The 27,921-nt window shown below is 43.6% G+C and overlaps 1 protein-coding gene across 1 annotated transcript in view; it reads right to left on the bottom strand.

Moving 5' to 3' along the window:
- Positions 1–3,636: 3,636 nt before the first annotated feature.
- LOC142312110 (uncharacterized) overlaps positions 3,637–27,921 on the bottom strand; it is a 68,833-nt gene continuing 44,548 nt past the window's right edge. The window contains exon 8 of the mRNA XM_075350993.1: positions 3,637–6,004. Coding sequence (XP_075207108.1) covers positions 5,604–6,004 — 401 coding nt within the window. The 3' untranslated portion in view covers positions 3,637–5,603. The remainder of the gene's footprint in view (positions 6,005–27,921) is intronic.

Below are 27,921 nucleotides of genomic sequence, written 5' to 3'. Positions count from 1 at the left end.
GAGGCTAGGTAAACAAGCGGGCAGGGAGAAACAAGATGGGAGAGACTTGGGACGGGACCGGGAAATCAAAGGGGGCCAGAGGCAGACAGGCAGAATGGGAAGGGGCACATGTCATGACGGTAGCTGTAATATGGTACAGATCAGGGAACACTCACACAAGCCAGCCTCACGTTCTGCAGAGCAGAACTATTACTGATGAGGTTCCGGAGGTGCAGTGCCAGGATATAGCAGCCTGACCTCCGAAACGATAACCCCTGCATGACCTGAAACCCAGAGATGGAATATTAGCAACGGCTCAGCGGTAGCTGAACCCGGCATGGATCACAACACAGAAGTTGTCTTTTCAAAAGAGATGTATGAGTGCTGTCAGCATTGCTGCAGAGATTACAGGGGAGGAGGGGTCTGCCTTTCAGTCAGACCATATTCCACACACTGCATTAAGTTGGTCTGCATGGCTGTCGTCCCAGAAGGAAGCCTATTCTAAAGATGATGCACAAGAAAGCCCGCAAACAGTTTTCTGAAGACAAGCAGACTAATGAAATTTATTACTGGAAGCATGTCCTATGCTCTGATGAGGCCAAGATAAATCTATTTGGTTCAGATGGTGTCAAGCATGTGTGGCGGCAACCAGGTAAGGCGTATAAAGACAAGTGTGTTTTGCCTACAATCAAGCATGGTGGTGGGAGTGTCATGGCGTCGGGCTACATGAGTGCTGCCAATGTGACGCCCCTGACCTGGTCAGGCACCACTGAGTACTGCACCCATGCTGGGTTAGTACAAACAGGTAATCCCAAAGGCTGACTAGGGTGTGTATGCACAGACACGAAGTATCCAGGACACACACACAGCTTAGAAGGGACCCCTGGGAAGACCCAGGAAGGGGACGTAGCCTTCGCATCCCAGCTAGTGGTGGGTGGTGGGACTGAAGATGGGGAGTTTTGCAGTGGCAGTCAAAGGAGTAGGAGTGGAGCAGCCGAGTCTGAGGTGTAAAGCTGAAGAGCAGGACACTAGTCAGACCCTGCCCCTTGTAGTGGCTGCTGGTGGGGGAGTTCAGTCACAGAAGTCGGAAGGAAAGACGCTGGGAAAAATCAGCTAGATCTGGAGGACACTGAGGGGAACCAGCTGGTCGTGTACGGAGGCTTCTGGAGGACTAGGCACGCAGGGGAAACAGGTTCCCGAAGTAGGCTCAAGTTTAACTACCTACTAAACCTGCCGGTGGGGTGGACAACAAGTCCCACACCAACCATCACAGAGCCCGCAGCATCAACAGCAACGAGGGGGCCCATAAGGAGGATCGAGCCTGGAGCCATCTTATCCTTGGTCCACGCTGTCAGCAAACGGGTCACAAAGGGGAGGAAGGCAGTCGCAACTTTCCTGGGTGAACCCCGCAATACTTCAAGTTAGGGGTTATCCGAAAACAAGAAGTGCTACGAAGGCGAGTCAGCAGTCACCCCTATGTCAGCTTGAAGGATACCTGGTTCCACCTGGCTCATCATAGCATCGCCTGGGTTGCCTCACTCTACCATCAGAAAGTGAGTAAAAACCCTGAAAGACATTGCTGCCTGTGTGCGAGTTCTTCTGCGACTTGTGGTACTACGCACTTACACTCGAGCCCCTGGGGCCAGCCTCACTCTCGGGAGGCCACACCATCTAACTGCTCATACCAACAGCCCCAGACCTCGCTAAACTGTAGTGGCAGTCATCCCCTGACCGCAAATACCGAGAGTGGCATCACGATTCCTTTTGAGGTTAACCTGACATACCTGTTGTCGGAATATTCCCAGCACGTGAAGACCCTGAGGCGACCTGCAGGTGAGGGGCTTCACACCAGCTACAGTTCATTGAGGGAACCATGAATGCCAACTTGTAGTGTGAAGTACTGAAGCAGAGCATGATCCCCTCCCTCCGGACACTGGGCCGCAGGGCAGTATTCCAATATAACGACCTCAAACACACCTCCAAAACTACCAAAGCTAAAGAAACTGAGGGTTAAGGTTCCTGGACTGGCCAAGCATGTCTCCACAGCTAGCACCCTGTTCACATTTGCAATGGTGTTCCAGCAATCTTTTTGATTGTTATGCAGTTTTTTTTCCATCTGGGAACCCAGTCTTGCGCTTCAGCCATATTTATTCAATTTCCTATATAGCCAGGTCCCTGCTTCCCATACACAAGCAAGTTTTAACCGCACATAGAGGTAACATTTGGTTAGAACCCAATAAATAAGAGATTACCGTGAAGTGGTATCGGGCAGTAATGAATTGATCAATACATTAGCAAAATATCTTTTTTTTTCCCAAATAATCCTTAGCAGTCATGCAATGTCACATTTTAAATTTTTTCCAATTTTTCATATGGCTAATTGTATTTTTAATTTCTTTATGTATCATATAGCGGTTATGCTTATTCATATTTCTCTGAATTTGGTGTGCAGCTTTCACTTCATATAAATGGTGGTGGGAGTGTCATGAGTGCTGCCAGCTACAATTCATTGAGGGAATTATGAATGCCAACTTGTAGTGTGAAGTAGTGAAGCAGAGCATGATTCCCTCCCTCTGGACACTGGGCCACAAGGCAGTATTCCAACATAACGACTCCAAACACACCTCCAAAACTACCACTGCTAAAGAAACTGAGGTAAAGGTTCCTGGACTGGCCAAGCATGTCTCCACACCTTAAAGGATTCCAGTTGCTCCTGTAAAGCTCTTTTGAACTCCATGCCTATCAGTTAAGGCAGTGCTTGAACATAATGGCAGCCACAGAAAATATTGACACTTTGGGCACAATTTAGCCATTTTCATTTAGGGGTGTACTCATTTTTGCTGCCAGCAGGTTTGACATTATTGGCTGTATGTTGAGTTATTTAGAGAGCACACCAAATTTATAGTATTATACAAGCTGGACACTGACTACATTACATTGTATAAAATTGTCATATCTTCAGTGTTGTCCCGTGAACATATGTAATAAAATATTTACAAAACTGTGAGGGGCCTTCTTACTTTTGTGATATACTGTGTATATATTACACATACACACACACACACACACACACACACACAGTCATATGAAAAAGTTTGGGCACCCCTTGTAATGTTAACCTTTTTTCTTTATAACAATTTTTCTTTTTGCAACAGCTATTTCAGTTTCATATATCTAATAACTGATGGACTCTGTAATATTTCTTTATTGAATGAGGTTTATTGTACTAACAGAAAATGTGCAATCTGCGTTTAAACAAAATTTGACCGCTGCAAAAATATGGGCACCCTTATCAATATCTTGATTTGAACACTCCTAACTACTTTTTACTGACTTACTGAAGCACTAAATTGGTTTTCTAACCTCATTGAGCTTTGAACTTCATAGGCAGGTGTATCCAATCATGAGAAAAGGTATTTAAGGTGGCCACTTGCAAGTTGTTCTTCTATTTGAATCTCCAAATGACCAAATTGTTATAAAGAAAAAAGGTTAACATTAATAGGGGTGCCCAAACTTTTTCATATGACTATACATAGCGGGTGAAATAAGTATTCAATGTTTTGGGGGGTCATGGGTTTCATATCATAGCATTTCTGTATGCAAGGTGTCGATTCGTATTGAATTGATGATGCCCTACAATTTTTTTTAATTCACTTTATTTCTCTATCTCGTTCTGTTTTTGAGATAAAAATGCTAACTACGTTGTTTTCCACCAGGTGGCGCTATAGATGGTTTCATTGCATAGCGCATGGCTACTTTACTATACCTAGACACCACTTCTATTCCTATAGCTGCCGCCGTTCTCAAGTTAATGGCGGTGGACAGGATATGGGTGGACACACTGTATACAAGTAAAAAATAGAATTAATTATACTAAATAACAAGACAATAAGTTTAAGAGATAATTACTTACATGATATATATTAACATTATAATGACATCAATAGATAGTATCCTATGAGTGTAGACTCACTCATCTCCTCGGTCCATAAAACCTTTTAACAATCTGTCTTGAGAAATTTCTTGGCCTAGACTTGATGTTTCACTTTCTGTGTCTTGATCAGTGGTGGCTGGTTTCCAAGTCCCTTGCTTTCTCCATGTCCCTGAACACCTTGTACTTTTAGCCTCTATGGAGGTTGCACCAGAAGATAATGGCTTCCTGGTCACTTCAGATTTGTTTCTTCTCACATCTTTGGTAGTTAATGAGAATCTTTATTTTTCAACACATTTTTGCAACCCTGTTGACTATATACAACAAAACTTTGGATGGTTCTGTGATTGCTGAATTCTTTAAGAATTGTAACAATTTTTGACTTTTCAGAGGCAGTGAAACCTCTTATTTGACCAATTTTTTTTCTAAGGAAAACAAGCTGCCTAATAATTCTGCACACCTTGATAAAAGGTGTTATATCCTTGGTCGTACCCCCCCCCCCCCTTTCATTACACAAATGCAAATCCGCTTACCTGCTTCATCCAACAAGAATTCAGGTTTATACAACTTAAACAGTTGGAAAATCTGAAAAAAATGATAGTCAAAATACTCACTTGTCTAATATTTCTGCACACAGTGTATTAACTCCTCGTCTCAACAGTCAGTTTTCATTTTTCCCTCTCTTCTTACCAGAGCCATAAGTTTTATATTCTTCCATTGACATATGCAAATATAGGGTTGATTTTAGCAGGACAAGTTGTAATTTTGGTTCTTAGACCTGATGCTGTCATTCTCCATGTGTCTCAGCCTGTTTCTTCGCCTAGGGCCACACGAATGCATGGCATCCGATGTGCTAATGACCCTCGGTTCCCTTTCTGCCGCAATTGTCAAGCGAGTGTTATTATACTGAGATCCGATCCTGTGATCGGATCACAGCTGCAGAACAGAAGGAGGGAGCTGCAGAGGAGAGAGAGGGATTAATCTCTCCATCTCCTTCATTGTCAGCTGATGCGTATATCGCACTGCACTCGGATGTCATCTGAGTACAGTCTGATGTTTCACTCACACCTATTTGTATGGGTGCGAGTGAATACGGCTCTCGCATACACTTGCAGAATGCTGTGATTGCTTTCTCTGTGTGATTCCGCCTGAGGAAAAAAAAAAAAAAAATCGCAGAAGGACATTGCCTGAAAGAGTAACATTGGTCCAACTGGGTTGCTATTTTGTATCACATTCCACTTGTCCTATTTTACTTGCCCAGTGTCCTAGGCCTTAGGCACATGCTCTCTCTGTCTCAGTCTGCTCCCTCTCTCTTGTCACAGGTCACCCACTGCATGCTGTCTGCATAGGTTTGTCTTCATCACATACTGGGTCTTTACTTCTCTTCTAACAGGAAACTGTCTCTCTTCCTGCAAGCTAACCCTTCCCAGTGGGGCTAGTCCCAGCTGTTACCCATCTCTTGCAATCTGCAGTCTGGCAAAATACATACAACAATGCAACACATTACATTACAATTCACATAGGCACATTAATTCCTCAGAAACGCAAGACATGACTCACATTACAGTAATACGATTCGTGTCAACAGGGGAGAAACAGAGCAAATAGTCAATCTGCTTAAATAATATGTCCTTTTTTATCTTTGTTTTTAAAGTTGTGAGGTATGATTAAAATATTTCCCATAAGCTGAGCATCAGCATGGCTTCAACCCCATGTGAGTCCTCTTATGTGGAACAAGACATGACTTAAACTTAAAACATTTCCCACATTCTGAACATACAAATGGCTTTTCTCCTGTGTGAACTCTTTGATGTTCAACAAGATTTGGTTTCCACACAAAACATTTCCCACATTCTGAGCATGAAAACGGCTTCTCCCCTGTATGTGTTTTTTCATGGAATTCAAGAGTTCTTTTGTTAGAAAAACATTTCCCACATTCTAAACATGAATATGGCTTCTCTCCTGTGTGTGTTTTCTGATGCACCATAAGATGTGATTTTTGGGAAAAACACTTCCCACATTCTGTGCACAAGAATGGCTTCTCCCCTGTGTGAACTCGTTGATGTTTAAGTAGAACGGACTTCTGTTTAAAACCTTTCCCACATTCTGAACATGAATATGGCTTTTCCTCTTTATGAGTTTTTTGATGGTTCATAAGATATGATTTCTGAGAAAAACATTTTGCACATTCTAAGCAAGAAAATGGTTTTTCTCTGCTGTGACATCTCTCATGCGTAGTAAGATTCGATTGAGAGCAAAAACGTGCTCCACATTCGGAACATGAAAACGGCTTCTCCCCAGTATGACTTCTCTCATGTCTAATAAGATGTGACTTCTTCGTAAAACATTTCCCACATTCAGAACATGAATGTTGCTTCTTCCACATGTGAGTTTTTTGATGCTCAAAAAGATTTGATTTCCTTGTGAAACATTTCCCACATTCTGAACAAGAAAATTCCTTTGCTTCTGTGTGACTTTTTATATGTTCAACAAGATTTGATTCATCAGCATAACATTTTCCACATTTTAAACACAAAAATGAATTCTCCCCTGTGTGAGATGCATCAGATTCGCAATGTAATGAATCAGAAGATACGACCGTTTGAAAAATATTAGATGATAGATCTTCTGTAGGAAAGGCTGATGGTATGTCTGGAATAATTGCCTGCTCTTCATATGTATATTCTATGATATCATTATCTTCTTCTTTAAAATCTGAAGATATCACATGACCCTCTAAACTGCTGAAATAGTCACCTGCAAAGAATAATGGTTAATTTTTGTATAAATAATTTTAATATTATTTTGTTATTCTATAATATTTCTATATAAATATTTTCTTACAAATTGCAGGGCAGGTAGCAAAATTCTAATGAAATACAAAGTAGAAAATAAAATTATAAATATGAGACAAATACAGCCATGTCATGTAGTGTTATTAAAGGTATGGTCCAATATTTATACTGTGTCTGTGTATAAAGTGAGTACACCCCTCAAATTTTTGTAAATATTTTATTATACCTTTTCATGGGACAACACTGAAGATATGATACTTTTATACAATGTAAAGTAGTCAGTGTACAGCTTGTATAAGTGTACATTTGGTGCCTTCTAAATAACTGAACACACAGCCAATAATGTCTAAACCGCTGGCAACAAAAGTAAGTATACCAATAAGTTAAGGTACTGCCTTAACTCTCTTGGGCATGGAGTTCACTAGTGTTTCACAGGAGCAGCTGGATCCTCTTCCACTCCTCCATGACGACATCACAGACCTGGTGGATGTTAGAGATCTTGCACTCCTCCATTTCAGGAGGCCCAGTAGGGTTTAGGAGACACGCTTGGCCAGTCCAGCACCTTTACCCTCAGTTTCTTTAGCAAGGCAGTAGTCGTCTTGGAGGTGTGTTTGGAGTCATTATTAGAGATGAGTGAACCTGAGGTTCAGTTTTCAAACTGAACACCAACTTAGAAAACAGGGCTTGGGTTCGGAGTTCGGATACTTTACATGCAAGCTTAACTTGCGTGAGAAAAGCTGTGCTCAGGTACGCTTGGTTCTCAGCCCTGTGCGAGCTGCTTGTAGTTTTGGAATGACTCGCACTGGGAGTACTAAAGGCGTGATTAGATGTAGTGTGTAACAAAAGAAAAAAATTTGTGGCCAGCAAACGGAGCCTCCAAAGGGTTGCTTATCTTTAGTCATAAGTTGATAAACTGCCCTGCAACCCAGTTTCTGAAGGGAGGGGATCATACTCTGCTTCAGTATGTCACAGTACATGTTGGCATTCATGGTTCCCTCAGAGAACTGTAGCTCTCTACAGCCGTCAGCACTCATGCAGCCCTATGCCATGACACTCCCATCACCATGCTTGACCATAGGCAAGATGCACTTCTCCATGTACTCCTCACCTGGTTCTTGCCATACACGCTTGACACAATCTGAACCAAATAAGTTCACCTTGGTGTCATCAGACCAAAGGACGTTTCCAGTAATCTATGTCCTTAGTTTCCTTGTTTTCAGCAAACTGTGTGTGGTCTTTCTTGCTCATCATCTTTAGAAGCAGCGGTTAGCATTGTTGCTTTGCAGCACCTAGGTCCTTGGTTCAAATTCAGACAACATATGCAAGGAGTTTGTATATTTTCCCCGTGTTTGTGTGTGTGTCCTCCGGGTACTCCGGTCTCCTCCAACACTCCAAAGACATACAGATAAGGAATTTAGATTGCGAGCCTGAATGTGTTTCTGATGTATGTATGTAAAGTGCTGCAGAATATGTTGGCGAAATATAAAAAATAAAAGATTATTATTATTATTATTATTATTAGGAGAGACTTCCTTCTGGAATGACAGCCATGCAAACCAATTAGGTGCAGTGTGCGGTATATGGTCTGAGCATTGACAGGCTGACACCCCCACCTCTGCATCTATTTTGAAAACACAACCTCTGGATATGACACTGAGTACATGCACTCAACTTCATTGGTCGCCAATTGTGAGGCCTGTCCTGAGTGGAACTTATCTTGTTAAACTACTGTGTGGCCTTGGCCCCCGTGCTGCAGCTCAGTGTCAGTTTGGTGACAATCTTCATATAGCCTCAGACATCTTTATGTAGAGCAACAATTCTTTTTTTCAGATCCTCAGAGAATTCTTTGACATGAGGCACCATGTTGAATTTCCAGTGACCAGCATGAGATAGCGTGAGCGAAAACACCAAATGTAACACACCTGCTCCAATTCACATCGGTGACCTTCTAACACTAATGAGTCAAATGACATTAGGGGATGGCTAATTGGCCACAAATTGACCATTTTCACTTAAGGGTGTATTTACTTTTCTTGCCGGCGGTTTTGACATTAATGGCTGTGTGTTGAGTTACTTAGAGGGCACACCAAATTTTACTGTTATACAAGCTGTACATTGAGTCCTTTACATCAAAGTGTCAGATCTTCAGTGTTGTCCCATGAAAAGATATAATAAAATATTTACAAAAATCTGATGGGGTGTACTCATTTTTGTGCCACATTTTGTATAGGAGTATGGCCATGCAGTCACTTCTTCATAGCTTCTATAACTGTCCATAGAATAGCATGTCATCAGTGGGCGACACTGTGGTCACTACCCACATCTTTTGGGCAAGAGACAGCAGTGAGTGAAGAAGGGATTGTGGTGCTGGGTGTTGAAGAGGAAGGCAGCAAGGAGATTAGAAGTGAGACATATAGGAATATAAATATGAATATAAACTGTACAATAATTCAAGGCTTAGAAATATTCCATAATACCCATGCATATGTATATAAAAATGTCAGTAGGTTCTGAGAGACAAAGTTTTAATGACAAAGGATCCACTATTGTCGTAGTCTTCATCTTTCAAAGAGTTATGGCCTTTAATTTCTACAAATTTGCACTTTGTGGATGACAAAATAGTCAATAATACAATGCAAAAGGAAAATGCACTGCTGTAAATAATCAAAACCTTAACTTTAGCTGTCACTGAGCTTCATTGAAAATATTTTAGGACATATAATATCAGATGGATTTAATCACCGCATGTTCCTTTTCTCTTTATTGGTGAATTTCAGTTGTATTTTTGCAACCTTTTTTAATTGCCTATACCAATATCATATGTTATCATTATTTAATTTATTATTTTGACAAATCATTCCATTTCAAGATGGAAAGCCTGAAAGATCCCAGAGCTCACATTAAATAACACAAAACTGTACCAGACAGTGGTGGAGAAGAATCTGTGACTTCTCTGCATTTATTGGTTCTTACTCACCTTGGAAGTCAGATGTGGGAATCTCCACTTTACACCACTCATCATCCCTCACATATGTCTCTGTAGTATTAATATGGGTCAGATCTTCACCCTGAAACACATATTGTAAAAGTCACAGACAGATGGAGATGTCACATCTCTGATCAGCTCTAATTCTGCCATCTCCACTGTTCTCATTATACAAGTATAACACATAATACTGATGGATAAAACAAGACTGAGCAGAAGATCTTCACAGTCGTCTACACATCATAGGGAGATTAAATGACACCTTCTCTCCATCTACCTGATGATCCTGAAGGACTTTTGGATTTTCTTGTTGACAGTCCTGTGGAAGAAGAGGACGGGGACATCTCTCTGGTGTTGTCCTCTTACTGGATAGAACTGGAGGAAACACATACAGGGACTGAATTCATTCTTTACATACAGATAATTATAGGCCGTGTGTATTTAGTCCGGTCTATTACCTGGTGATGTGAGAGGCTGGGGAACCTCCATCATGACGTCCTTGTACAGATCTTTGTGTCCTTCTAAATACTCCCACTCCTCCATGGAGAAATAGATAGTGACATCCTGACACCTTATAGGAACCTGACACATACAATGATACCGTCACCCCCGATCCCTTCATAGCGTTACTGTATAATGTCCCAGCATTCCCAGCAGTGTCACCTCTCCAGTCAGCAGCTCAATCATCTTGTAGGCCAGTTCTAGGATCTTCTGGTCATTGTAGTCATTGATGTCCTCATGTATGAGGGGGTGAGGTGGAGGCCCCGTGATTGGTCTCAGGGGTCTTCCCCATCCCTCAGACATAGGGTCCTGACAGCGCTCACTAGAGGTCTTCTTCACTACTGTGTAATCCTGGTTATGGAGAGACACATTAATAAATCTCACTACAGACATTTCCAGAGTCCTCACCTCTCCAGTTCTGTCCATCTGTTATTCCCATAGATAAGAATGATGTAATGTGACGTCATCAGAATCTCTCACCTCTCCAGTAAGCTGGAAGAGGATCTCTAGAGTGAGGTGTAATATCCTCTTTGCCATCTTGTCCCTGTCCCTATCCATCCTTGAGAGGTCAATCAGGAAAATTCTCTTTTATATAGAAGATCTCCACTGAGAGGATCCAATATTGTAGGGACCTGAATGAGAAGAAAAGGAAATTTTTCCAGTTGAAGCCAAACGTTTTGATAGTCATAGAAATTTTAGTTGTCATACTTTTCTGCTTTAGTATTTAGATCTCTTTGTCTGATGTTTCGATGATTACTGTTGTACAATTATCAGTATATCATAAGTTTTTACATTTTTCTTTACAAATACATCAAGTTTATGTACAGACTCAGTACTTTCAGCTCTGACTCTTATTTTCAAGACTTCTACCCTTCGCCCTGACAGGTGGATATCAACTTTTGGCCCAAATCCTGCCTGATGAAAACCTGTTCTTGCCTAATTATTCCTTGGAGATTATTATAATTTCTGTGTATTTGTACGTCCACCCGCTTATTTTGAGGATTGACCAAAGGTTCTCAATGGGATTAAGATATGGGGTATTACCCAGCCACTGCCCTAAAATTTCAATGGTCTAATTATTAATTTTACTCACTTATATAGCACCATTTATTTCCACTGCACTTAACCTATATTATTAGAAGTTGTCCTTGGTGGGATTTGAACATAGGACCTCAGCGCTGAGCCACCGTGCTGCCCGTTTTGTTCACCAAGCCATTTAGTTCTCACTATGCCTTGTGACATATGTCGCGGGCGGAGGGGACGCGCTCGCCACGCTCGGGTCCGGGGCTTCTGCTGCTGCTCAGTGGCTCGAGCGGTGGGCCGTACCCGGGGACTCGAGCAGCGCTCCTCGTCCACGAGTGAAAAGGGGGTGGTTTGTTTTGGGAGATAGTTCGTGACGCCACCCACGGGTCGTGGTGATTAAGGGCACCACCGCTGCTGGTGACGGGGATCCCGGGAGCGATGGTAGGGAGCAGCTAGGATGTTGTCCCCTCCGTGGGTAGGGGTTGGTGATCCCGGGGCCCGGTGGTGTAACGGGGAGGCTGGATGGCTGGGGTGCAGGGTTGCAGGGACAGCGCGGCGCGGTGCCGGATGGCACTGGTGTACTCACTCAGGCAGTCAATGACAGAGTCTCTGGTAAACCAAACGGCTGGATGGACGGGTCCCGCAGCCGTCTGCAGTGTTTGTGCTCTCCCCGGACGGCTGATGGTGGCTGTCTTTCCCTGCACCTGGTTAGAATGTTCTGACTCCTGTGGTTGCCCACCGGTAGTCCGCTCCCCGGCGTATAGGTACCGAAGGAGCCCGTTTTGCCCGTAGGCGCTGGCCCTTGGATCTCTAGCCTATGGTGGTGGCTGTATATCCTCACGGTGTGGACTGTTGCCTTCTGTCGGGTCTTGGTTGTTGGGAAACCCCTGGGGTTCCGGTCACATTCGCATTTGACAGTTGTCGGTGGCTCCAAGCCTAGTCGGGGTCCGATGGCCCTGCCTTTGTGCTTAGCTTCACTCCACTCCCCGATTCGGTACCAGCGGGCCACCGCCCGACCCCGGTCCTACGGTTCTGCAGAGATCCACTAACTCCTGCAGACGGCCACCACCGTCTGCCAACCTTGCTGTTTGTGTCTGGGCCTACCCAGACACCGACAGTTTCTGACCTCTCACTTTTACCTCCAAACTCAATCTGTCACTTTTCCCGCCTCCAGGCCTGTGAACTCCTTGGTGGGTGGGGACAACCGCCTGGCTCCGTCCCACCTGGTGTGGACGTCAGACCCTGGAGGGAGGCAACAAGGGTTTTTGTCTGACTGGTGTGAATATCCAGGGGAGGGGGTGTGTGTGTGGTGTTATGCCTGTGACTACCTGACTAGTCCAGGGCGTCACACAAAGTCTCCATCAAGTTAGAATAAACATCATCAGTAGTGATGAGCGAGTGTTCTCGCCACTGCTCGTTACTCAATCATGCATCGGGGTGCTCTGATACTCCCGGAACTCAGCCAAGTATAGGAAGTTCTCCGATATTTCGTTCGTGAAACAACAACCACAATGCATAGTTTTGCTTCACTGCATGATGTGTGCAGGCAATTCAAAGAAAGAGCCATTTACAGTCTCTGAATGACTCTCACTTGGGTTAAAGCAACGTTTTCGGATGTAGTGTGTCAAAAGAGGAAAAAGTCATGCCCTCCCCCCAGAAATGGTCTCTTTTTGTCTGGCTGTACGCAAACGGAGAGATGAACTGCTCAATCATTGACTTTCATTATACTCAAGTTAAGCCATTTCAGAGCGTCTGGGCTGTTCGACTTGAGGACTGAGCACCAGAGCATTTTAGTGCTCGCCCATCTCTATGCATTATCAAATTGCTCCTGAATCATTAGGAGAAGTTGCTCTTGGAGGATGGTTAGATCCCATTCTTTATTGATAGCAGTTTTCTTAGTTGTGAGTGAGCCCCCTCTATGGATGAAAAGCTCTCAAACAAGTGGTCTCGGGATACTTTACTTTTGGCAGACACCGCACTCATGGTAGTGCTCACTTTTCTACTCCAGACAATTATTCTTCTAGATGTTTCAAGCACACTGAAGGGGTCTTCATCAGACAAAATAACTTAACCGCAGTCCTCTGCAGTAAAAATCCCTGTACTTTAAAAGATCAGTCTGTACATACATAGACCAAAAAATATGTTCGATGTAAAACCCTCTCTGACGTTAAGGGGGCACTCCTTCCATCTGGACAATAAGGTTCAATCTACAGGGTGGGCCATAAGTGTGGATACACCCTGTTAAAATGGAAGTGGTTGCTGATATCACCTTACCATTTGTGACATATTAGTACATGGGACGGGCAAAACATTTGAGGCTGGGTGACGCCCATTGCAGCCATCTGCAAAGCCGCCATTTTGAATTTGAACTTTACTTTTTCAATGGGAAAGAGGTAATGTGACACATCAAACACGGAATTGCACAAGAAAAACAATGGTGTGCTCATTTTTAACTTAGCTTTATTCATTATTGAGTTATTGACACGTTTGTGAAATGGAGCAACGACAGTAACCCACTAAAGGATGTGCTCAAAGTGCTGCCCATTGTGTTGAATTGTCAACGCGATTCTCTTCTCCCACTCTTGACATACCAAGAGCAATACCGCAGATCCAGGATATGGGGCACCTGAAACAACGGATTCAGTAGACCTGTGGTAGCATTTCTTCTGCGGTATTGCTCTCGTTGTGTCAAGAGTGGGAGAAGAGAATCGCGTTGACAATTCAACTCAATGGGCAGCACTTTGAGCACATCCTTTAGTGAGTCACTGTCGTTGCTCCATGTCACAAACGTGTCAATAAAACGTGTCCATGTCGACTATGAGTGTCTGAGCCATTAGGCAAGTCAACTTGAAGGGGTGAGAACTCTTCCCCCTTTGTATTTGGCTGTAGAGAACTAACAGGTCGATTTGGTGCAAGGTCATTCCTCAGTCAACCAGCAGGGCAAGTGTTTTGCAAATGCCCCGGCTGCCCACATCGATAACATATGCGCTGCGTCATACTCCTTCCAATGTGCATTCTGGAGAACCTGGTGACAAAGACCGGAGGCCATATAGTCCAACAGGGGCATCTATGGTGCAGGGGTCAGCAGTACACTCCAGTGGCGGTGGTGGTACCTCTTCCTCAGGCAGAATGGAATGCACAAAATGTACCATACTAGGTGGTGGTGCGTGGGAGTCCCTCCGAGTACTTGAGGGACAACTGGATTGCAGGTGCCCAGGTTGCTCGCACCCATAACATCTCCTCTCTGTGATTACCCTAAGGCGTGGTCGGAACTGTTGGGACCCAGAATTGTGAGCCGTGGCTGTCATCGGTCTGCGGCTGGTTGAAGGGGCAGATATAACCGGAGAGGGCTGTGGTGCAGAAGCAGGCTGTGGCTTATTGTCCAGAAGTCTCCTCCATTGTGGTCGGATAGTAAGATCCTCATAAGCCAGGACTGCAGCTCTATCCTAGGTGTGTGGCGTGCGCTCTCTGACCCATTTCCGTATTTCTGAGGGACACTTGTAAAGAAATTGTTCAATAAGAAATACCTGTATAATGTCTTCCATAGTAAAGGTGTTTTCCGCTTACAGCCATCTGCAACATGCCTGGGACATCTGATGGGCATACATATTAAACGATCCCCCCGTGGTGCATTGGAGGTCTCGGAACTGTGCCCTATGTGAGTCTGGGGTGATAGCATGGTATTCCAGGATAGTCCGCTTTACAATGTTGTAATCCTGGTTCCGCTGTGAGTCAATGGTGCAATAAGCCTCCGCCAAGCTTCCGTTCAGGAGTCCCACTAACAAATGCATCCAGCCAGAGTGGGGCACCTCCATCACGACACAGTGCTGCTCACTCAAAGTTCCTGAAGAACTCCTCCACATCTCCGGAATCCTCATCAAATGGCTTGAAGTCTTCCCGGCTGATCTGTGCAGGCTCCAGGATTGCTGGGTTTACACTCCAACTCGTATTACTCCTTCTGCCGGACTCTATTGCTTCTTGTCTCCTCTGTGCTCAGTGAGCAGCCTCCTCCTTATACTCCTGAGATACACCTAGGCCCAGAACCGCCATCTCTTCTTCGAACCACACCAACCACTGGCTTTTTTGGACAGGGATCCCCGTATCCAGTGTTTGTCCATTAGACATTTGGGAGAAGGTGGTCTGGCTCGCACCCACCAGTAGATCAATTAAGGCCTCTTTACTCAGTCCCTGGTAGTTCAGGCCCAGATCTCTTGCTCTCTCCTGTAAACTGGATACGGTCCAGTTTCTGTACTCAGTCTGTGGATGGATCTCCATTGGGCTTTGCTCTTTTGATCCCACCGCTGCCATCAATTGTCATGGGGTCCTTCCCTGATATCACACAATCAACAGACCGAGAGATGATTGAACAATCCAAAGAACATTTATTCCAAGCAAGTCAGAAGGTCTATCAAATAATCCACCACACAGAGGGTAAAGTAGTCCAGTAATGGGATAAATGTCCCGGGGATCAGTCACAATGCTCCAGCAGTCCTTTTCCAGAGAAATAGGGGTTTCTCAACAGCTCTATGGGGTGCTGCTTCTCCCTCAGAGGATCAATCTTACTCCTTCTCTCTTGTCTTTCTCAGCCAGAATGAATAATCCCCCATGTAAGCAGAGAGTTTAGGGGGATCCCAGGCTTCCCTCCCCCAGACTTAGGGACAAAAGCCCGGCAGTGGGTGATTAACCGGCAAACAGGACAATGTACACTCAAGGAATACACAGAATGGACAGAGCACGACGTCTAAAATACGAACCTACACAAAATTATACACAACCCCCCATATTTCACCATCACACCCTCTATAGGTGATGTTGAACTGCTGTCCTGAGCTGTAAATATCTGTAAAAGTGACACCTAGAAATGTTAAATTTAGACTTGATCTGGTCAAAGGCAATAAGACATTTTGTTCATATATAGCAATAAGAGAGAAAATGCCGTGTGAACTCCAGAATGTGAAAGACAGATGGTCAGACAATGTGGGCAGATGTACATTCTGCCATAAGGGCATTTCAGCAATGGTATCAGAGAAAAGCGTAAACTTCTTTGTGTGTCTCCAGACCTGTCGAGCCAATCTAAGGAGTGGCAGTAATGTCTGCACGCCCACCTTATCTGCTTCCAGAAAGCAGAGTAGGCAATCCGTCCCAACTGCATGGGCTACATGACTATGAATTAGGTAAGCAAGAGCCAGGCATCCATGAACTTAGCACTTTTAATTAGCCAGCTAAATACTAAAAGAAAAAATCTGGCAATACTGTCCCCCCGAGTTGTTTGGGTACTGTAGTCAGTTTCAGTTTGGGCCTTGCATTACCCCAATGGGAGGGAAATTTTTGCTCTCTAGGACAGATTGGATCCTGCACTGAGAATTTGATTCTCAAAGAGATTTGCTCATCTCTAACAGAAAATGATCAGTATAGCCCGCGTTCAGGAACCGTGGAAGCATCATGTAAGCTGGCACTCTCTGCCCTCATAGCCGGCACCGAGGAGACAGTGTCCTTCCACATTATTCCATAGTGAAGGGGGCAGGGAGCTATAGACCCAGGGTCAGGAACCATGGAAGCATCATATGACCTGGTACTCTCTGCCCTCATAGGCGGCACCGAGGAGACACTGTCCTTCCACATTATTCCATAGTGAAGGGGGCAGGGAGCTATAGACCTGGGTTTAGGAACCGTGGAAGCATCATGTGACCTGGCGCTCTCTGCTCTCATAGCCGGCACCGAGGAGACAGTGTCCTTCCACATTATTCCATAGTGAAGGAGGCTTTGAGCTATAGACCCAGGGTCAGGAAGCATAGAAGCATCATATGTCCTGGCACTCTCTGCCCTCATAGCCGGCACTGAGGAGACAGTGTCCTTCCACATTATTCCATAGTGAAGGGGGCAGGGAGCTATAGACCCAGGGTCAGGAAGCATAGAAGCATCATATGTCCTGGCACTCTCTGCCCTCATAGCCGGCACTGAGGAGACAGTGTCCTTCCACATTATTCCATAGTGAAGGGGGCAGGGAGCTATAGACCCAGGGTCAGGAACCATAGAAGCATCATATGACCTGGTACTCTCTGCCCTTAAATATAAAAGGGATAAACATAGGAAAAGACTTCTACATTTTTGTACCATATTTTTACTTTCTCACCATATTATATGAATTTAAAATTTGTCCTGAAAAATCAATTCCCTCAAATACTTTTGTCATCTGAATGATGCTGCACGGTGCACAGGTACGGGCTGCTGGCTTCAGGGTTAGATGTCAACATTACATATTTTACACATTAACTGGGAGCGCTGCTCTGGGGGAAGGGGCCTCTGTCTCCGTGAATAAAGGGGGTTATTGCCCCCAGCGCCCAGTAATGGGGAATCTCCACATACCTCCACCTGCAGAGCCGCACACTAGATATATGGCTGCTCTGTGCTTACAGGACCTGTGATGATGTCACATGGAGGGGAGGAGTCAGGGGTCACATGATCAGCGTCATGGGGCTGGATGAGGTGAAGTTTATGTGTGGGGTCAGGAGGGGTTCAGTGTGGATGTAGCAGAGCCGTGTATATACGACGTGTACGGAGCGGAGCTGTGTGTGTACGACGTGTGCGGAGACGTGTACGGAGCAGAACCTTGTGTGTATGGAGCAGGGCTGTGAAATCAAAGTTCTGGAGTCAGTGTCCATTTTGGTGGAGTCTGTATAAAATTGACTGACTCCGACTCCTAAAATATACAATAAATTGAGTACAGTAGTTCAATGCAGTATGTGATAAATATTTTTTCATAAGAATTTAGGAAAGTTCTGAAATGTCCTATTAATATCTGTCCTATTCCTGATCTGAGGATCTCGGCTTTTAGTTGAGATGAATCCGTGCTGCACTTCAGCTCCATGATATAAGTGGTGAAGCTCCGCCTTTACCGATAAGGGTAAAAACAAAGACACAAAGAATGCCTGCAATCATCTCAGAACTGCTAGAGACTCTAGAGTGAACAGGAAAGTAGGATTAAGGAAAGTACTTCTTAGGCTGCAGTCACAATTGCGAGTGACTCACATGCATCACCTGGCACAGCCTGAAGCTCTCCGGACACGAGCGTCTAAGCTGCATAGAAATACATGCAGCCGATCGGCTCCAGTCAGGAAAGTGTGCGGCTGTGCCAAGTGATGCAATGAGAGTCTCGCAAGTGTGACTGTGGCCTTAAAGAAAGTCTCAACTTTCAATAAACAACAAAATGATCCTTCAGCTACATGATATAAGTAGTGAAGCTCCTCCTACAGATAAAGGTAAAAACAGAGACATTTAAGCCCGCTTTACACGCTACAATATATCTTACGATGTGTCGGCGGGGTCACATGGTAAGTGATGCACATCCGGCATCGTAAGTTATATTGTAACGTGTTGACAGCTACGTGCGCATCACATGCACGTCGTTCAATTCCTAAAAATTGAACGTGAGGTTGTTCAATGTTCCCGAGGTAGCACACATCGCAGTGTGTGACACCCCGGGAACGATGAACAGCAGCTTACGTGCGTCCCGCGGCTCCCGCCGGCAATGCGGAAGGAAGGAGGTGGGCGGGATGTTAACGTTCCACTCATCTCCGCCCCTCCGCTTCTATTGACCGGCTGCCGCGTGACGTCGCTGTGATGCCAAATGCCCCTCCCACTCCAGGAAGTGGATATTCGCTGCTCACATTGAGGTCGTATGGACGGGTAAGTACGTGTGACGGGAAATAATCGTTTGTGCGACACGTTCAACAAATTGAATGTGCCGCACATACGATGGGGGCGGGTACGATCGCATACGATATCGTATGCACAATCGTAAGGTGTAAAGCAGGCTTTAGAATACCTGCAATCATGTCAGAAATGCTAGAGACTCCAGAGTGAACAGGAAAGTAGGATTAAGGTAAGTGCTTCTTAAAGCAACTAAGCAACTCTAAACTTTCAGTAAACTGTGCATAAATCAATAGTCCAGTATATATACATGCTCTCGGTATGGTTGATGCTTTAGTTTGTTTTTACTCTAAGCTCATATTTGGAGAGTTTAGCTGATGGCTTCTATACACTATACATAGAATATAAGGGGAAAACAAACTGTTCTCTAACATCTCAAGTTCAGAAATAAAGCAACAGGATTGATGAGGAACACACACACACACACCCACCTACACCCACCCACCTACACACACCCACCCACACCTCTGTCAGCAGTTTGTTTTCATTGCTCCCACCTCCCCTCTTCAGGCTTGCAATACACATCCGTGTTTCCGGTACGTGTTTGGTACGTTTTTGCACATACCGGAGACACGGAGACGCGGAGACCCATGTTATTCTATGGTTAATGGCACACACACATAAAATCACACGGAACGTGTGTCCATGTGGTAAGTACGTGTGTGCGGTTTTCTACACGGACGACATGTCCGTTTTTTGCCGGCAGCACGCAGGCACGGACCCGCTTTAGTCTATGGGTCCGTGCCTGCACAGACCGTATACGGAGTATGTCCGTGTTCAGCACGTATCGTCCGTGTCCGTTTTTCATCAAAAGATTTGAAACACTCGTTACCAATCTATTAGGTCAATTGAAGGCCATTAATTCTGGCGCCAAACATACATTTCCTGTCTCATTTGCAAGCCAGACAGCAGCTGGGCACCTGTCCTCTCACTGCAGGGGAACTTTGAGCTCAGAGAACACCACAGGTACTGATCATGGCGCCCAGGATCGATACAGAGAGGCTGATTGGGGAAGTAGAGAGGCATCCAGAGCTGTGGGACACACGTGATGATGGCTACCATGACAAGTTGATGGTGGAACGAGCATGGATGTCTGTGGCTGAACTAGTCTACCCCAGGAATGGATGGTCTCAATGCACCCCTGGAAGGAAAAAGATATGGTGAGTACAGATATTTTCATTACTTCTGTCTTTACCTACATGTGCACATTCTGTAGGCAGAATCTAGCCATATTTGTATAGTTTGTTTGGCATGTATTAATGGGCCTGACTCATTTTGAGCTACACTGGAGACTCACAAACAGGATACTGTTGTTACATGGGCTTTTTAAACTATTCCTTGTTGTTTTGTAGTAATGTCATCCTGTGTATATGGGTTGCAAAGCACTTCATGCATGTACAAAAGGCATTTCAGGCTGCTAAAGCATCATTCAAACATGTTTTTGTTTTTTTTTTAAAAAGGCTTTTTAAAATGTGCTGTTAAGTGTCTATCCATTAATCTTTTATTGGGTTTTTTTCAGGCATTACCCTTGTTGCCACCATTTCTGTAATGGTAACTGTAAATTGTAGTTTGTTGTGTCCCATGAATGGGAACAACGTGTTGTATATAATTCTTGCATTGCATATTTTTCCTCCTATCAGGAAATTCCTTTATTGTTACTAGGTAGATTAGACTGTATGAAGTTTGTCCCTATGTACCTCCCTTAGTTGGCTTCTGTGTAGAATGCTCCTCCCTTCTCCTTCAGTTTAGTCTAGAGGAACCATTGCTGAAGAGACATGCCTAAAACCCTGTACAGATTATTCCTTTTCACCTGCCTTTACTTTGTACTTAATACAAGATTCTAGAAGAAAACTACAGCGTTTCTCCTTGTCTTCCTACAAGTCATCGTTGGGCTGAGTTGAGCTATCTGTGGAAGCCGGTAGAGTGAGTAAACCATACAGTTATCTAAGGGACTGATAATTAGAGCGGTTGGATTCATTGCTACCAGGAAGAGACAGAATATAGTTTGTATTGTCCTAGATTTGCGTAACATATGGCACTTCATGGGTTTTGACATGTTTACATTTTTAGGGTCTCATGGCTTGGTTTTGATGGTTTTTATTTTTAAACTTTTTTAACAAGTTGTAAGTGATAAATAATTATACATTGGTTTAATCTGTGTAATGGTGAACTGGTTTACATATTCGGGTTAATTGTGTTATGTCACTATATGATTGTCATGGATTGCAGTATTAATGCACATGATTTTTTTTAAAACTAATTTTTAAATATTTTGTTAGAAAATATCTATGTGCCTTTTTAAATTGAAAATATTGTGTTCATGATGTTGTGGTTTTGTTTTTTTTTTTTGTTTTTTTTTTTTGGAAACAGTGGATCTTGTTAAACGCCGTTGGCGGTCTGCACGTGACCAGTTCAGAAGAGAATATAACCCAGTGCCAACCACAGCTGCAGCATCAAAAAAGAAAAAATATGTGTATTATGCAAGACTAACCTTCCTCATGCCCATTATGGAAGTCCAAAAGTAAGTTTAAACCATCATATCACATGGCGGCCTTTATTAAATGCACACACTAATTTTTTTTTTTTTTTATTTACATAAAAGTATAGAGGATAATCTAGAAGACAGTGAGGAGGCACAGTCAGCAGTCTTAACAGCTACAGCTACCTCTGCTTCCGAGATGGAGCCAACCTCCTACAAACCACCCACAATCCCCAACACCAGCCAGCCAGACGCAGAAGAAATGTCATCTGATTTGGGTTTGGGAACAAGTCAATCCACTACTGTAATTCCAGGCCAGTCTACAGGTCAACAAAGTGGTCCTTCACCAGTTCTTGCAGAGAGTAGCCCACAGCAACCAACAGGTCTACAGCCAAGAATACCATGCGCACAATAGCCCAATCTATCCGTGGTCGCAGACATAGGCGTTTTGAAGATTTACGGTCCCTGCCTGAGATCATTGATACAAGAATAATACACATGATGAACTCACTGATACCAGAGAGTGATGGAGAGAGATTTTGCCGCTCCCTTTCTCCCTCTCTTGCATTGGTCCAAGCTAATAGGCAGGACAGGTTAAGGGCGTCCTTAATAACACTGATATCTGCTACCCAGCGTGAGCCTGAACCCATATATTGTTTTGAAGTGATTGAGCAATGGAGAGCAAATCCACATGGCCCACACACAAACACAATACTACAAACTGGTGAAACCCAAACAGATGAACATTACTCAAATACTCAACAAAATACTGTAGTGCAACCAACACATATACAGTGGCCTTCTTCTTCTATGGGAAGTGATGTACAAATTAGGCCAACAATTGTCCCACATCAAACAGGTACATTAATGATACAAAGGCCATCTCAATAGCCATCATTTAACCCACAAGGCCCCCAACAGACATCAATACAATCCTCTTTTAGCTATCTAAGTAATGTTAGTAATGTTCATAGACTACCTCAAATGATTCAGCAACCTACATCCTACCATGTGCCTAATAATCTCCAACAACAGTACTTTCAACATCAGCCTTACCCACCTAACTACACATACACACATACTCAACCTCTTCAAACACATCAATATGTACCACCTACACTTGGTCTTCCATCTGCTCAAACAACTGCATCAATATTTGTCCCAAGTACAACAACTGTTACTAGTGGAAACACTGATCAGTCACTTACTACAACATCTAGTGTTGGGCAGCAAACATATTCAGTAGGTGTCAATGCAATGGAGACTACACAAGAAAGCATCACTAGCCTAGAGGATTTAGTTGACTCATAATGTGATTAAGTATGCATTGTTCAACATTTTGTTATGTTTTCAGGGTTATAGATGGTCTCAAAACATTACAAAATGTTAAACATTAGTGTATATGCATGGGGAATTTTTTGACATTATGTTTCCAAAATTTAAAAAGAAAGTTACTCTATCACTTCCAAAACATTACCGGCCTGTAAGAATGTTGCCTTGCTCTGGACATGGTGTTTTGTCAATCCATCAGACAAAACTGTGTTTTTTTAAAAAAAGCACGCACATAAACTACTACACTAACATTCAAACACCTTTATTACTAAAAATCCACCCATTATGCAGTATCTGCATATGGTCTGGTCCCATACTTGTATTCCAACAGTGTAAAACAAATCATGTTTGTATGACATTATTTCATAATACAGTATGGTGTTTTGTATGGGATTATGTCCCTGACAAAATTATTTATAATAAATAATAGAATACAGTGTGTTTTGCAAAAGAAAAAAGACATACATAGGTACAATAAAAAATCAGGACTACAATTTTTTAAAACATAACAATATTTTAATTACTCAGCTACATTCAGTAGTAATGTCACTGACAAAACCATATTTGCTTAGTTTTTTCCCAAAAAAAAAAAAAAAAATTGGTAGCTGAAAAACAACAAAACAACAAAGTACACCAAACAATATACCTATGTATGGTGATTTTCTCTTTTGTATTACATATGTGTTTGTAATTATGTACCTCAGATAACAAAATATATAACAATGTCAAGTTTATACATGACTATAGAGATGTAAACTAAAATAATCCTTAAACTGATTCCTCACTTGTAGACCAGAAGAGGACAAATTGGTTCTACTAGTACCAATATTTACAAATGGGGCATTTAAAACAGGCAACTCTTCCATGTCATCGTGATTGCTTTCATGTAATCTACAGTAATTATGTAACACTACTGTAGCTTTAATGACAGCCTTGACAGTGGTTGGTTGGAGTTGGATGGTGGTTTGAAAAATGCGCCATCTTGAGGCCAAAATGCCAAAGGCACATTCAACATAGCAACGTGCTCTTGCCAAGTGGCTATTAAATTGGGCTTTTGATCTGTCCAGCCCCCTTCTGGGATATGGACGCATCAAATGCCTAGACAAGGCAAACCCCTGATCTGCAACCATGACAAAAGGTAAATTAGGCCCATTAGTACCAGGCAATGGTCTTGGTGCAGGCAAACTTAAACTATCAGACATTAATTGTCTTGCTAAAAGTGAGCTTCTGAAAATGCGTGCATCTGAGGCACTGCCATAGGCCCCGATATCAGCAAAAACAAAGCAGTAGTTTGTATTTACCATTGCCAATATTACTACGGAAAAAAAATTGTGATAATTATAATATCTTGATGCAGAGTTAGGTGGTTTCTTCACTCCAATGTGCTTCCGTCAATGGCGCCAATACAATTAGGGAAAGATATTTTCTCCAAAAATTCGTCCGAAATGTGCATCCAATCCTGTGTTGTTGGCTGCTGCATGACATGATGCCTAAGGGTCTCCCATAGCACAGTGCAGGTATGCAGGATTATCTTGCCTATTGTAGACCTTCCCAATAAGAATTCGAAATGTAGGCTGCTGATGGATTGCCCAGTTGCAAGGTAACTGCAATTGAAACAGAACAAGACATTACTTTGTGTAATCATTACAGTTTGTTTTCAATTAAAAAAAAAATTTTTAAGTACAAATATTGAAATTCTGGAGTTTTTCCGCTGGAGACTTTAACCTTTCTACATTTATCTTTGGAGGCTGACTCCTGCCCTAGCATTCTTGCGGTAATCTCTGGATGACACTAAGGATTCCACATATCGGGAGGTACTGGTAAACTGGCTGAAGGAATTATTTTGTATATTTTTTCTGTATGACTTATATTGTTTTTGTGTTTAAAACATATTTGTTGAAAGGTACAGTACTTTCCATATTGGAAACAAAAACACTGATCTGTTTAATAAACAAGATTGTTTGATGTTTGTCTCTTGTGTGTTATATCTTTTTAGCCATAGACTGGTATGTGTAAGTAATCAGACAATTATCATTGTTTACAATGTTATGTTGTCTATCAAAATTTTCTGCACACATAGAACTTACAATAAAAAAATGCATAGTTTAGCTAAATGCATGCCTTTAAGATTTTACAAATTTTCAAACATTTTAAAAAAAACATGAGTATACATAACAAAACCTACCGTAAAGTAACCAACAGTCGTTCCTCAGGGGAGATGCTGAGGCGCATACAGGTGTCCTGATGCTTCAAACGATTATACACAAGGGCAAGGATGTTGTCAAAAGAATTAATGGTGAGATGACAGTAGGCTTGGAATTTTGCAGGGAATTTCCGCATTTCGGCATAGAGAATATTAAAATGCCCATGTGTTTTTCTGAGCTTCACAAGGGGGTGAATCCACATCCTTTTCTCCTGTTCTGGCTCTTCTGCAATGATATGTCGCCTAACCCCAAAATCTCCTAGAGATCAACCACAGCAAATACATGGTTGCTTTAATTGGAGAGAGACATGTTGGAGTGTGTTTGCTGTGATAAAGAGCCCAAAAGCCTTGTTTTCACAGGGTTTTTAAACTTAAAAACAAAATTGGGAAGTTAATTGTCCAATTTAACACAACTGGAACACATCATGATGGGATAACAAGGTTATTTGTGGCAAAATACGGTTCTTACAAAACGGACCACACACGTGCGTATTTTATGACAATACGGACATCCCACACATACGCACGGCTCTCATACGCCTTCACACGGATGCCATACGTACCAGAGAAACGCCCCTAAAATACGGAACACGGACACGAAAAACGGAACGTGAGACACGTACGTTTTTTATGCGGAAGTGTGTTTTAGGCCTCATAGACAGTGGAGAATCATAATGTGAAGCATTTAGTGAGCTGCACCCTGAGAGAAGCCTGAGATGGAAAGTTCACAGTAAAGCTTTCTAATAACATTCCCCAAACCTTTTGTCATCATTTCTACTATTGATTTATGCAAAATTTGTTTTATTGCTATCCAAAATTATACATGGATGATTCCCTATTCTTGCACACACACCTGAAAAATCCTTTATTAGAAATAAAAAACAATAACAAAATCCCTCATCACCAATTTATTAACCCCGACAAAGCCTCCATGTCCGGCGTACTCCACAGTCCTCCAGCATCGCGTCCAGCTCTGCTGCATGCAGGTGACAGGAGCTGCAGAATACACCACCGCTCCTGTCAGCTTCACACAGCAACTGAGGTGAGTAGCGCGATCAGCTGCTGTCAGTCAGGTAACTCACGGCCACCGCTGATCCAGCGGTGGCCGCGGGTAACCTCTGACAGCTCAGCTGATCGCTATACTCACCTCAGTTGCTGCAAGGAGCTGACCGGAGCGGCGGTGAGTAGCGCGATTAGCTGAGCTGTCACTGAGGTTACCCGCTGTCACTGGATCAAGCGGTGGCCGCGATTAACCTCAATGACAGCTCAGCTGATCGCTATACTCACCTCAGTTGCTGCGTGGAGCTGACCGGAGCGGCGGTGAGTAGCGCGATCAGCTGAGCTGTCACTGAGGTTACCCGCTGTCACTGGATCAAGCGGTGGCCCCGATTAACCTCAATGACAGCTCAGCTGATCGCTATACTCACCTCAGTTGCTGCGTGGAGCTGACCGGAGCGGCGGTGAGTAGCGCGATCAGCCGGCTGTCACTGAGGTTACCCGCGGCCACCGCTGCATCCACCGCTGGATCCAGGTAACCTCAGTGACAGCTCAGCTGATCGCGCGGCTGTCTTCAGTTGCTGTGTGAAGCTGACAGGAGCGGCGGTGTCTTCTGCTGTTCCTGTCACCTTCACGCTGCACAGCTGGATGCGACGCTGGAGGACTGTGGAGTACGCCGGACATGGAGGGTTTGCCGGGGTTAATAAATTGGTGATGAGGGACTTTGTTAGTGTTTTTTATCTCTAATAAAGGATTTTTCGTGTGTGTGTGTTTTTTAACTGTAATTTACAGATTAATCATGGAAGGAATCTCGGGGAGACGCCTGACATGATTAATCTAGGATTTAGTGGCAGCTATGGGCTGCCATTAACTCCTTATTACCCCGATTTTCCAACGCACTAGGGTAAATCGGGAAGAGCCGGGTACAGTCCCAGAACTGTCGCATATAATGTATGTGGCAATTCTGGGCGGCTGCTGACTGATATTGTTAGGCTGGGGGGCTCCCCATAACGTGGAGCTCCCCATCCTGAGAATACCAGCCTTCAGCCGTATGGCTTTATCTGGCTGGTATTAAAATTGGGGGGACCGCACGCCGTTTTTTTTAATTATTTAATTATTGATTTCACTGCACAGTATACACACACCCACCGGCTGCTGTGATTGGGTGCAGTGAGACACCTGTCACTCAGCGTGGGGGCGTGTCTCACTGCAACCAATCATAGGCGCCGAAAAGCAGGAAAGCAGGGAATACGAGATTGTTTAATGAGCGGCCAGCTTTTTCAAAAGAGGAAAAGCCGCCAGAGTTTAGTGAACAGCTGTGCAGCGCCGCGGCAGTGATCGGGGAACAGTAAGTAAGAGAGAGGAGGGAGACTGACCGACAGACTGTGAGAGGTGGACAGACAAGACAGAGAGAGACCGACAGAGCGAGACCGACCGACGGGAGATAGAATGAAAAAAAAAATGACCGACATCGCTAGTAAAAAGCACAAAACGTGCGTTTTGGACATCAGAGTGCCATACAATGTTTTACGTAAAATCTTTCATGTATTAATCTCAAAAAGTAACATACACCAGCTCTATCTCACTATTGGGTATGTGCTCTTAACATTTCCGCCATGAAAATTCATTTTGGTGTCATTTTGGAAGGTTTTCTGGTGAGTCCGTAAAAATGGCGTAAAACTCGGACAAAATTGTTCACAGCTGTGACTTTTGAGTGATAAATGCTTCAAGGGGTCTTCCCCATGTTGTTGCCATGTCATTTGAGCACTCTTCTGAGACTTTTGTGACATTTTCAGGGTTTCTACATGCTGCCGGGGGTCATTTCAGAAAAATACTCGGGTCTCCCATAGGATAACATTGGGCTCGGTGCTCGGGCCGAGTACACGAGTATCTTGGGATGCTCGGCCCGAGCCTCGAGCACCCGAGCTTTTTGGTACTCGCTCATCACTAATTATCACAGCTGACATTGCCAAAGCTTCTACCACC

Source organism: Anomaloglossus baeobatrachus, chromosome 5, assembly GCF_048569485.1.
Source record: "Anomaloglossus baeobatrachus isolate aAnoBae1 chromosome 5, aAnoBae1.hap1, whole genome shotgun sequence".
Lineage (NCBI taxonomy): Eukaryota > Metazoa > Chordata > Amphibia > Anura > Aromobatidae > Anomaloglossus > Anomaloglossus baeobatrachus.
This window is presented reverse-complemented; position numbering and strand designations above follow the sequence as displayed.